The sequence below is a fragment of the Colobus angolensis genome, unplaced genomic scaffold, assembly GCF_000951035.1.
Source record: "Colobus angolensis palliatus isolate OR3802 unplaced genomic scaffold, Cang.pa_1.0 Scaffold49, whole genome shotgun sequence".
NCBI classification, from domain to species: domain Eukaryota; kingdom Metazoa; phylum Chordata; class Mammalia; order Primates; family Cercopithecidae; genus Colobus; species Colobus angolensis.
In genome coordinates this window covers 8777946-8790949 of record NW_012118376.1, presented here as the reverse complement: position 1 = coordinate 8790949, position 13004 = coordinate 8777946, and the positions used below count along the sequence as shown (strand labels likewise).

The 13004-nt window shown below is 42.1% G+C and overlaps 1 protein-coding gene across 5 annotated transcripts in view; it reads left to right on the top strand.

Annotated features, from left to right (window-relative positions):
- OCLN (occludin) overlaps nucleotides 1-13004 on the top strand; it is a 61195-nt gene that overhangs the window by 43303 nt on the left and 4888 nt on the right. For all 5 annotated transcript variants that reach the window (XM_011959320.1, XM_011959319.1, XM_011959318.1 and 2 more), the window contains 2 exons: nucleotides 8073-8288; nucleotides 11099-11270. In XM_011959320.1, the coding sequence (XP_011814710.1) occupies nucleotides 8073-8288; nucleotides 11099-11270 (388 nt within the window). The remainder of the gene's footprint in view (nucleotides 1-8072; nucleotides 8289-11098; nucleotides 11271-13004) is intronic.

Below are 13004 nucleotides of genomic sequence, written 5' to 3'. Positions count from 1 at the left end.
ACCGTGTTAGCCAGGATGGTCTCGACCTCGTGATCCGCCCGTCTCGGCCTCCCAAAGTGCTGGGATTACAGGCTTGAGCCACCGCGTCTGGCCATCCCAGCTAATTTTTTTCTGTTTTTTTTGTAGAGACAGGGTCTCACTATGTTGCCCAGGCTGGTCTCGAACTCCTGGGCTCAAGCGATCTGCCTGCCTCGGCTTCCCAAAGTGCTGGGATTACAGGCATGAGCCGCCATGCCTTGCCACCAGGCTGTTCTTAGACTCTTGACCTCAAGTGATCCTCCCACTTTGGCCTCCCAAAGTGCTGTTTTCTATTTTTATCATGTAAATTTTATTTTAATTTCTATGCTTTTTTGTTAAAAACTAAGATACAGATTGGGTGCAGTGGCTCATGCCTGTAATCCCACCACTTTGGGAGGCTGCAGTGAGCTGTGATTGCACCACTGCCCTCCAGCCTGGGCAACAGAGACCCTATCTCAAAACAAACAACAAACAAAAACACACACACAAAAAAAACCCGAAGCTAAGATTCAAACATACACATTTTCCTAGGTCTACATTAATATCACTGTCTTCCATTTCTACGTCTTGTTGCACTGGAAGGTTATCAGGGCCAATAACATACCCAGAGCTGTCATCTTCAGTGGTAACAGTGCCTTCTAGAATATCTCCTGAAGCACCTGTCTGAGCCTCTTTTAACTTTTTTTTTCTCTTTCAACTCTTTTTTTTTAATAAGTTGAAGGAATCTAGTAATAAAAAATATAGCGTAAATATATAAACCAGTAGCATAGTCGTTTATTGTCAAGTATTATATACTGTATGTAATTGCATTTGCCGTGTACTTTTATTAGTCCATCATTGACTAAAATGCCCTTATGACTTTGTGACTGTAATTCTAGAACTCCATTCCTTTGGAGGCTGAAAAAGCCCAAAAAACTTCCTTTCAGCTAGTTGGAATGTCTATGTTAAAAGTGTATCTACTGGAAATAACTTTTTTGTTACTTCGAAGTTTTTTTTTTGTTTTTTTGTTTTTTTGAGACTGAGTCTCACTCTGTTGCCTGGGCTGGAGTACGGTGGTTCGATCCTGGTTCACTGCAACCTCCGCCTCCTGGGTTCAAATGATTCTCCTACCTCAGCCTCCTCCTAGTAGCTGGGATTACAGACGCATGCCACCATGCCTGGCTAATTTTTGTATTTTTAGTAGAGCCGGGGTTTCACCATGTTGGCCAGGTTGGTCTCGAACTCCTGACTTCAGGTGATCTAGCGGTCTTGGCCTCCCAAAGTGTGGGCATTACAGGCGTGAGCCACTGCACCTCGCCTACTTTGAAGTGTCATCCGCAACGCTCGACTTGTGATTAGTGGGCCATGATATATGAGATTTACTCTGAGTGCACAGTTGTTTTGGTATTCAGATTTGATCTTGCTGTTGATTTCAATTGTGAATGATTTGAAGAAAGCACTTTTTCTCTGTTTCTTCTCTTTGGATTTTGACAAAAACTAAAGCACTGGAGACTGTTAGGGACAAGGGTACACAAAAGAGATGCAGTCCTTTTAAGTTTTTTTTTCATCATTTGTTTGAGATGCTGTTTCACTCTGTCGCCCAGACCTATAGTGCAGTGGTGTGATCATAGCTCACTGTGGCCTTGAACTCGTGGGCTCAAGCCGTCCTCTTGCCTCATAGCTCACTTTAGCCAGGACCACATGTGTGTGCCACTATGCCTGGCTAATTTTTTATTTTTATGGAGAAGGGGTCTTGTTTTGTTGCTCAGGATAGTCTTGAACTCCTGGCCTTGAGTGATCCTCCTGCCTCAACCTCTAAAATTTTTAAGCTATGATTTGCAGAGCTTTTTTTTTTTCTCTTCTTTTTCATGTCACACGGGTAATCTGCCAATATTGTAACAAGGTTTGAGGGTGGCACATTTTACACATGGGTGTGAACACCCAGTCATCATGCTCATGAACTATAAAAGGACCGATTTGCAGAACTTTCATACATACAAAATGTCTGTCTATACTGCATCTTGGCACCAGCTGTGCCTCTAAATTGTGAGGCCTGCATGCTTACACAGCATTCCCAGGTGGTGTCCCTTTTCACGAAAACCAGGATAGTTTCACAAATTCATATGAAATTAATTTGAAAATCTTATTCCTTAAATATTAATCTTTCTTATTCTTGAATACCTTAGGTAGTGTAAAATTTAAAAGGGACAAAAGGTATCAGCTACCTAGTTCCTCTCCCCAGAGGCAACTAATGTCATCACTTTCTTTTATATTTCTCCTGAGATTTTAAAACATAAAGATCCTGGCCAAAGTACATTGATTTCCCCCACTCCCCTGTTAAAATACTAGCATACCAGAGCTGGGCACAGTGGCTCATGCCTGTAATTCTAGCACTTGGGGAGGCTGAGGTGGGTGGATTGCTTGAGCCTAGGAGTTCGAGAACACCCTGGGCAGTATTGCTAAACCCCCTCTCTACAAAAAATATAAAGATTTGCCAGGTATGGTGGCACATGCCTCTCTGGTGGCACATGCCTCTCTAGTCCTAGCTATTGGGAGGCTGAGGTGAGAGGACTGATTGAGCCCAGGAGGTCGAGCCTGCAGTGAGCCAACACCGTGCGACTCCACTTCAGTCTGGGTGACACAGCGAGACCCTGTTTCGAAACAAAGAAAAAGAAAATATTAGCATACCAAAAGTATCATTAGCAATATATTTTATCTTGGATATTGTCCATATCAGTATGCAATGAGTTGACTGATTCTGTTTTATTTTTTAAATTATAACCAAGAAGAAGCACTGTTCTGTTTTATAGCTGTATAATATTCTATCAAATAGGTATACTTTATTTAATTATTCTTTTTTGAGGCGGAGTCTCACTCTGTTGCCTAGGCTGGAGTGCAGTGGTGTGATCTCGGCTCACTGCAACCTCTGCCTCCCAGGTTCAAGTGATTCTCCTGCCTTAGCCTTCCGAGTAGCTGGGATTACGGGCATCCGCCACCACGCCCGGCTAATTTTTAGTAGAGACGGGGTTTTGTCATGTTGGCCAGGCTGGTCTCAAACTCCTGACCTCAGGTGATCCTCCGGCCTCGGCCTTCCAAAGTGCTGGGATTACAGGTGTGAGCCACCGCACCCGGCTGGTATACTTAATGTATTAATTCTATATGATGCACACTTCCCCCAATGTTTTGTTATTACAGACCACTCTAAGGAATAACCTTATACATTTATCACTTTATACATATGTGAATGTATCTGGAGGATAAATACTACAAGCAGAATTGCTGAGCTAAAATAAGTGTGCATTTTTTCATTTTGATAGATGTAAAAATTTTATTTCATAAGGGTTGTACTAGTTTCTACTCTGAACTTATGCCCCAGAATTTTTTTTGAAAGTCTAGAAAATGCAAACATGATGCTTCATTTTAGAACCCAGATAAATGGGTGACTGAGAGTGGTACTAGGAGATACAAATGCACAGTATCTCCCCCAGAGCATGGTAATGATGGAAGTATTTTACAGTTTCTGGGGGGCAATAGAAATTGTCAAGTGTTGTTCACACTAGAGTGCTGAGTGCTGTAGAGGAGTCAGAGGGCATCCACTTGAATGGGAATAAGAACACATAAGTCATAGCCTGTCTTTCCTAAGGCATTCTTGCAAGTGCTTAGTAACCCATGAGCACCTCTCTTCCTCACCACTCTAGTGGATAGAGAAGGAATTAGATGGAGAACGTTGTGTCCATCCATCCATCCATGCTAAGGATGAGGTAACTCAGTATTAAGATTTTTTTTCTCCCAACGCATAATGTACATTCCATAAAAAGAGCACTAATCTTGAGTATACAACTTAATGAGTTTTCCCATATATGAACTTAACTCCCACCACCAAGATACATTTTGAGCCCCACATAAGGTCCCCATGTGCCCCTTTCTCCATCAATACCCACCCACACCCATCCCAAGGTAACCGCTATTTTGATGTCTGTCACCATCTGTTAGTGAACTTATATAAAATGGAATCATGCAATTTACTCTCATATCTGGTTCCTTTTGCTTAGCTTATAATGTCCTATACCTTAGAATTTTTAAGGCCGTTGGCTATGAGAATTAATCCTGCATCAGGGGACACCAGAATTTAGCTGAAGATGGTTGCCTCTCCAAACTTACTAAACGAACTTGGGAGAGCCCTGTTAGGTACATTGTCTACTATCCTGTCCACACCAGGTTGAATTAGCCTTCATAAATCAAGGAAGTTGAATGTTGCTGCAATGCAAAACTTTCAAAGACTGACTCCTGGCATTGCCAAAGGAGACTGTTGTTTGGTGGCAATAGGCTGGTAGGATGATGTTAGGACTTTTATGCAAGTTAGAGGAATTATAGAAGCCCAGTTTAAACTAGTTTAAGACAGGGCATGGTGGTTCAGGCTGATAATCCCAGCACTTTGGGAGGCCAATGAGGTGGGAAGATTGCTTGAGGCTAGGATTTCGAGACCAGCCTGGGCAACATAGGGAGAGCCTGTCTCAATTTTTTAAAAAATCATGAAAAAAAAAAATAGCTTAAGCAAAAGGAGGAATTATCTGAGTCACATGAGGCCCAAGGATGTCTCTAGCTTCAGTCATGGCATAATTGAGGGATTCAGAAGATAGCAGGGCTCTTACGTGTTTTCATCTGTCGGTATGTTGGCTTTATTCTCAGTTCAGCTTCTGTTGTGACAGGATAGCCATCTACATTTATTTATTTATTTATTTTTACTTTTCAGAGATAGAGTCTCACTGTTTCACACAGCCTGGAGTCCAGTGGTGTGATCATAGCTCACTGAATCCTCAAATTACTGCGTTCAAGTGATCCTTCTGCCTCAGCCTCCTGAGTAGCTAATACTACATGTGCATGCAGCCACGCCTGGGTTTTTGTTGTTGTTGGTTTTTTTGAAATGGAGTCTTGCTCTGTCACCCAGGCTGGAGGCTTGGCACAATCTTGGCTCATTGCAACCTCCGCCTCCCAGGTTCAAGTGATCCTCCCACCTCAACCTCCCGCGTAGCTGGGATCACAGGCGTGCACCACCATGCCCGGCTAATTTTTGTATTTTTAGTAGAGACGAGGGTTTCACCATGTTAGCCAGACTGGTCTCAAACTCCTGACCTCAAGTGATCCCCCCTGCCTCGGCCTCCCAAAGTGCTGGATTACAGGTGTGAGCTACCACACCTGGCCGGCTTGTTTTTATTCTTCAGTCATTTGTTTCATTCTCACACACACTCCTTCATGCTGCCTTTATTGCTCCTACCTTGCCCTGACTCTCAATGGAGTTGTGCACTTTCCTCCACCCCTGTTTTGCAGCCTCCGTGAGAACATGGACCTGGTCTTCCCAGGGTCACCTGGCTCAGTACTCTATGCGTGTCAAGTGTTAAGGACAATTACTGAATTGAAAACACATGCATAAGAATCCTTCTTTTCTGATTACACACAGAATCAGTGACAGCAGAGAAACAACCTATGATCAACAATGCCATAACTATTAGAATGAAGTTTGTTATACACTCTGTATTTTAGAGCTGCCACCATTATTGGGAGGCATATCTAAGTCTTACTAATCAGAAAACATTCTCCTGGCTTCAAGGATGACAGTGACCCGAAAAGGGCCAATCAGAACCTTTTTGCTATGTAAGCTTTGGGAAAGGAAACTCCATGCTGGGCTGAAAAGATCAATGCAGCTCGGGAAGTGTGGAGGGCCCAGCCTGGGCAAAGAGTGAGACCCTGTCTCTACAAAAAAAATTAAAAATTAGCCCAGTGTGGTGTTGCTCACACTTGTAGTCAATACTTTTCTTGTGAAACATTTTGCTTTTAGCTTTCATGCTAGATCAAGTATGTTAATATTTTAAAGGGGTGTAGGAGGAGGGGAGGAAAACTTCAAAGGTAAAGATATATCAATAATATAAAAATTCTGGCAGGAGGCCTACTTCGATGTTTTACTTTTTATGTTTTTTTGTAATTTCTTTTGCCCTTTAGTTTCCTCCCTCTTTGGCCCTACCCCTAAAATAAATCCACTGCATTCTAAAGATTTTGTTTTGCTACCTCAAAGAAGCAGCATAGTACCTGGCAGTTTTGGCACAGTGTCTAGGAACCTGTTAATCATTGACTCATGGAGAAAGTCACATTTTCCCTCCATTAGAAGTAACATTAGCATAGCATACAAAGCCATATTACCTGAATACATTTTTTTTTTTTTTTTTGAGACAGAATCTCATTCTTTACCCAGGGAGGAGTGCAATGGTGCGATCTCAGCTCACTGCACTCTCTGCCTCCTGGGTTCAAGCAATTCTTCTGCTTCAGCCTCCCAAGTAGCTGGGATTACAGACGCCCGCCACAATGCAGGGCTAATTTTTGTATTTTTTGTAGAGATGGGGTTTCACCATATTGGCCAGGCTGATCTTGAACTCCTGGCCTCAAGGGATTTGCCCACCTTGGCCTCCCAAAGTGCTGGGATTACAGGTGTGAGCCACCGCCCTCGGCCATAAATCTTGAAAGAAGAAATAAATACCACCCCCACCAGCATCTACACACACATACCCCAAAGTTTAGAGTCTGCAAGAAATTGTATGCTTACAAATCCAAGACTGTGACAACAGTTAGAGCAAAGCACATGTGGATCACCTAGAAAAGGGACTAAACCTGGAAGATAAAGCTTAGTATGATAGTTTATGTAAATTGGCAGCAAAAAGAAACACTTCAGACGTTTTAAATAGTTGATTGGAATGGCAAGGCTGATGCTTGGAAAGTCTTAGGCCCATTCTTTGTATTTGTTTATGATGTGTAGCCTTCCTATGCCCAAGTATTCTGAGGACTAAGACACACATCAGAAACATTTGCAATGTGAATGGTAATCAAAACATTGCTTCTCAGAGAGTGAGAAGCATTTCTGTTCTTGCCCTTTTCTGCAAGAAAATGAAACTTCGTATTTCTGCCGGGCGCGGTGGCTCAAGCTTGTAATCCCAGCACTTTGGGAGGCCGAGACGGGTGGATCACGAGGTCAGGAGATTGAGACCATCCTGGCTAACACGGTGAAACCCCGTCTCTACTAAAAAATACAAAAAACTAGCCGGGCGAGGTGGCGGGCGCCTGTAGTCCCAGCTACTCGGGAGGCTGAGGCAGGAGAATGGCGTGAACCCGGGAGGCGGAGCTTGCAGTGAGCCGAGATTGCGCCACTGCACTCCAGCCTGGGCGACAGAGCGAGACTCCGTCTCAAAAAAAAAAAGAAAATGAAACTTCGTATTTCTTTTACTCAGAAGTAGTTCCCACTTTCAACTTTGGTATTTTATTCCTCAGTTAGGGTTATTTTCATGTTTATGTCTGAAACACTATAAATGTGCAATTGTGATGCAACTTTAATTGTATTAGAAAAAATAGTAAGTGTGTAATGGTAACCCTTCTATTCATTCTACATGACTTCAGGATTAACAGCCATTTTAAAAAGAATCCTAAAGGAACTCTTTAATTTATTGTAATGTAAAGCTTTTTAATTTTTTAGTTTAGATATTTAGTTTATTTTGCAAGATTTTATCTTAATATGATAATTGATATATGGTAGTATAAGATTAATATTACAAAGAGCATATGTGCATTCTTCCCCATGCAGCATTCCAGGGAACTAGAAGAGCCTGTAGAAAAGAATGATCATTATTTTCCTGACAGCATTTGTAGAGTAAGTCCCTGGCACAGGTCAAGTAAACACCTCTTATAGATCAGCCTGAACTTTTAAAAATGAAATCTGAGAACCATTGTACTTAGAAGGTGTAAAAATGGCTACTCCCCTTTAAATTGGAACCTACTACTTGTGTGTATTAGAGGACCCTGAACTGCTGTCCAATTGTGTGCGGAAAACGAGGCATCTGCTCAGTGCTAGTGTTGAGGCAGGTGGATTACTTGAACTGAAGTTCAAGCAATTCAAGACTTCAATTGTCTGAAGTCCTTGCTTGAGTGCACCTGTGTGCAGATGTCTCCTGGTGTTTATTATGGTTGCGCTCTGTGATTACAGTGCACTGGCAAAGGGCTGTAGTGTACTGAACAATGATGCCTGTTTTTATTAGGGTTCCTGAAGTGGTTCAGGAGCTTCCACTGACTTCGCCTGTGGATGACTTCAGGCAGCCTCGTTACAGCAGCAGTGGTAACTTTGAGACACCTTCAAAAAGGACTTCTGCAAAGGGAAGAGCAGGAAAGTCAAAGAGAACAGAGCAAGATCACTATGAAACAGACTACACAACTGGCGGCGAGTCCTGTGATGAGCTGGAGGAGGACTGGATCAGGTACCGACTCAGCTCTCCTTTTCCTGGGCCACGTGCACCTCCTGAGGATTAAAGGAGACCAACCAGGTGTCGGAGTTGTTGCCTCCCAAATTGAGGTCACTGGTGTAATTTCATTCTTTGCCAACCAGGACTGGAGACAGTTTTTTGTGTGGTTTTGGTTGGTTTTTTCCTTAGCACCCTTTTGTGATAAAGATTGAAGTGGAGAGAATGTTTGGTGGTAATCATGTCTTTGAACTTTGGCAGTAACTACTTTGAACTTTCCACAGCGTGGCTGGTGAACTTCACCAGTGCTCTTACTTATACCAATAGTCATGCAAGAAAGGTCTCCCAGCACTTTGGGAGGGTAAGGCTAAGAGTTCAAGACCAGCCAGGCATAGTGGTGTGGGCCTGTAGTTCCAGCTACTCAGGAGGCTGAGGCTGAGGCAGGAGGATTGCTTAAGCCCAGGAGTTCAAGGCTGCAGTGAGCTTTAATTGCACCATTGCACCCCAGGCTGGGCGATAGAGCTAGGCCCTGTCTCAAAAAACAACCAAAGAAAGGCCTTTCAAATAAATAAAATCCAGGTATAGAGGAACTTTGTTTTACTGATTATAAAATTCTCAGACCAGTGCTATGGTTTTCCTTTGGCACTACTTTTTTTTTTTTTGAGACGGAGTCTTGCTCTGTCATCTAGGCTGGAGTGCAATGGCATGATCTCGGCTCGCTGCAACCTCTGCCTTCCGGGTTCAAGCGATTCCTGCCTCAGCCTCCCAAGTAGCTGGGATTACAGGCGCCCACCACCATGCCTGGCTAATTGTATTTTTAGTAGAGATGAGTTTCACCGTGTTGGCCAGGCTGATCTTGAAAATCCTGACCTCAGGTGATCTGCCTGCCTTGGCCTCCCAAAATGCTGGGATTACAAGTGTGAGGCACCGTGCCTGGCTGGCAATTATTTTTTAAGTTAAGCTTAAAATGATAAGACCAGAGTTTCTTTTAAAGTTTAATCCAAAGAGTTTCGTAAACAATTGAGGTAACAATTTAGTGTTCAGCCACAGTTGTGGTTAAGTTTCTTTGTGTGTCCGTGGTTTTGTTACAGTCCACCCACCATCACCAAATGTATTTGTTTATGATGTGTAGCCTTCCTAAGCCCAAGTATTCTGAGGACTAAGACACACATCAGAAACATTTGCAATGTGAATGGTAATCAAAACATTGCTTCTCAGAGAGTGAGGAAGGATAGGTGGGGCATGGGTAACTTGAGATCCCCTATTCACTGATGATTCTGGTACTTTATATTCCCCTCTCCCCTCAAGAGTTTTTGGCCTGGCTTAGCCATCTATCTTTAAAATATTCACCTAACTTGTATCACGGAAGATTTAACTGAAAACTTTTTTTCTGAGATAAGAGTCTCACTCTGTTGCCGAGGCTGGAGTGCAGTGGCACAATCTCTGCTCACTGCAGCCTCCGCCTCCCAGGTTCAAGCAATCCTCCTGCCTCAGCCTCCCAAATAGCTGGGATTACAGGCATGTGTCATCATGCCCGGCTAATTTTTGAGGTTTTAATAGAGACAGGGTTTCACCATGTTGGCTGGGCTGGTCTCAAACTCCTGACCTCAGGTGATCCACCCGCCTCGGCTTCCCAAAGTGCTGGCATTACAGGTGTGAGCTACTGTGCCCAGCCTGAAAATTTTCAAAATCCGGAATTCTCGTTTCCCTTTTGATCAAATCATTTAAATTTCTCCCCTCTGTAAAATGAAGATACTAGATTGTTAGATCTAGAATTTGAAATTCCACATCATTGTGAAACTCCAGTCCTGTGAAAGGATTCAGAGTATTTTCTCTATGGATTATGGGTTGATGGCATCATCTCCCTATGTAAGGAGTAGCTGGCATATTGAGAGATACATGTGATACAAAATTTCAGTTTTTCTTCTTTATACTTTAATGAATTGCCAGATTATTTTAATAATGAGCACATGTTTTTATACATGTACATTTTTAATGTCTATTTTTATTGTGAAAGAAGTAGATAAGCTATTTCCACTTTGGAAAAACAAGAGCAAAAAATAAATAAACCAGTCTGAAAACTATGGGTGGTAGCAGGAAACAGCCACTTCCAGTCAGCTGTGCTGCCACTGTGGTGATCAAAGCGGACTTTGTGTTCCAGAATTTCAGTTTTAAGACTTTAAACAGGCCAGGCGTGGTGGCTTACTCCTGTAATCCCAGCACTTCAGGAGGCTGAGGCGGGTGGATCACCTGAGGTCAGGAGTTTGAGACCAGCCTGGCCAACATGGTGAAACCCCGTCTCCACTAAAATACAAAAATTAGCTGGGCGTGGTGGCAGCTGCCTGTAATCCCAGCTACTATGGAGGCTGAGGGATGAAAATTGCTTGAACCCGGGAAGTAGAGGTTGCAGTGAGCCAAGATTGTGCCACCGCATTCCAGCCTGGGTGATAGAGCGGGCTTTGTCCCCCCCCCAAAAAAAAAGAAAGAAAGAAAGAAACTTTAAACATAAGTAGTCCATTATTGATACTGTGTATGGAGAATGAGTTCCTATGATTTGTACCTTCAATTTTGTAAATGATTTTCAAAATTATTTCTGCAAATTATGTCAGCATAGTTTTTTAAAAATGAGCAGTAATTTGAGCAGTAATATATAGTCGCTCTTAATAGAACTTATTTGTACTCTCTCTCTCTTTACCCATAAGAAACAAAAAGGAAAACAAGAAAACGTCATTCTCCATGCCCCACCAGCTTTATTATCTTTGAGGAAGGAGCATTGAATTTTATGTCTGCTAAGAATACATATGTAGTCATTTTCTCTCACCTTTTAGGGAATATCCACCTATCACTTCTGATCAACAAAGACAACTGTACAAGAGAAATTTTGACATTGGCCTACAGGAATACAAGAGCTTACAATCAGAACTTGATGAGATCAATAAAGAACTCTCCCGTTTGGATAAAGAACTGGATGACTATAGAGAAGAAAGTGAAGAGTACATGGTAAATTCAACCTGATATTTGTATATTATGCAGAATTTGAATCTTATATGTGGAGGTACAGCATCCTTTATATTAATGTTGATTAAAATGTGCTAGTAATTATCAAACTGCAGTTTCATTGAAGAATAGTTGAGATTGGGTTTTGGATGAAATTCTTTTCTAATAGAAGACTAAACTAATGTATAATAGTTAAGAATTACAAAGCACTATTCCTTTTTGTTGAGGCAGAGTCTTGCTCTGTCGCCCATGCTGGAGTGGCGCGATCTTGGCTTACTTCAAGCTCCGCCTCCGGGGTTCACACCATTCTCCTGCCTCAGCCTCCTGAGTAGCTGGACTACAGGTGCCCACCACCACCACGCCTGGCTAATTTTTTGTATTCTTTTTTTGGTAGAGACGGGGTTTCACCGTGTTAGCCAGGATGGTCTCAATCTCCTGACCTTGTGATCGCCCACCTCAGCCTCCCAAAGTGCTGGGATTTTAGGCATGAGCCACCGTGCCTGGCCCCTACAAAGCACTATTCTATGTACATCTATGCTTTCCTATTTAAAATAGCCAGGCTGGGCATGGTGGTTTCATGGCTATAATCCCCACACTTTGGGAGGCCAAGGCGGGTGGATCACCTGAGGTCAGGAGTTTGAGAATAGCATGGCCAACATAGTGAAACCCTGTCTCTACTAAAAATATAAAAAATAGCAGGGCATGGTGGTGGACACCTGTAATCCCAGCTACTCAGGAGGCTGAGGCAGGAGAATTGCTTGAACCCGGGATGGGGGAGGTTGCAGTGAGCCAAGATTGCGCCATTGCACTCCAGCCTGGGCAACAGAGTGAGACTCCATCTCAAAAATAATAATAATAATAAAAATAATAAAATAGCCCTATTATCTTTCCTATTTATAAAGCCATTCTTTCTGTAGAAAAGAACTTAGAATTGTATACAGAAAAAGAAATCGCCTTAAATCCTACCATCAAGAAATCCTTATCACCAAAATATTAGTTGTTAAAACAATCTCTCCAAGCAGGAGTCACCGAGGTACATAAAACTTTCTCTAAGGAAACATCGTCTTCCATGTTCCACTTACTTTCTTCCTGTCTTTTAAATCAACAGTTTATGGTTATCTTTTTTTTTCTCCCTTGATCACCTGGCTGAGATAGAATTTGTCCGTGTAAAGTTACTGGGTTTTTTTTTTTAATCTATCCTTTTCATACTGTATTTTGTATACGTACTGAAATTAATGTAGTAACACCACCTTTTAGAGGGAGATTAGTCTCTTCTTGTTTATTTGTTCCTTTATTGATCAATCACTTATGTAACTATGGACTCATGGATATCTGTTTTATACTGTGAGTTATAATCCAAGGCTGCTTTATTTTGTAGCTCTAATTGTTCTCACTTTGACCGTTGGGAACTCTTTCAGTTGCTTCCTGTGTCCCTTTGATGTACTCTTATCATTGTGGTGTTTTATCTTTAAAGAAAAAAAAAAACTTTCTTGCACTGCTTATTTCTGGCTTTTCTTAACAGCAAGTTTTTTTTATATCAGTAATAAAGACCTACTTAGTTTTAAGTTTTTTATGTGTAAAATTAGGTAAACAACTTTCAATTTTATGGTTGCATCATAATTTAAGAGTCATTTTCTTTTTCTTTTTTCTTTTTTTTTTTTTGAGACGGAGTCTTGCTCTGTCGCCCAGGCTGGAGTGCAGTGGCCGGATCTCAGCTCACTGCAAGCTCCGCCTCCC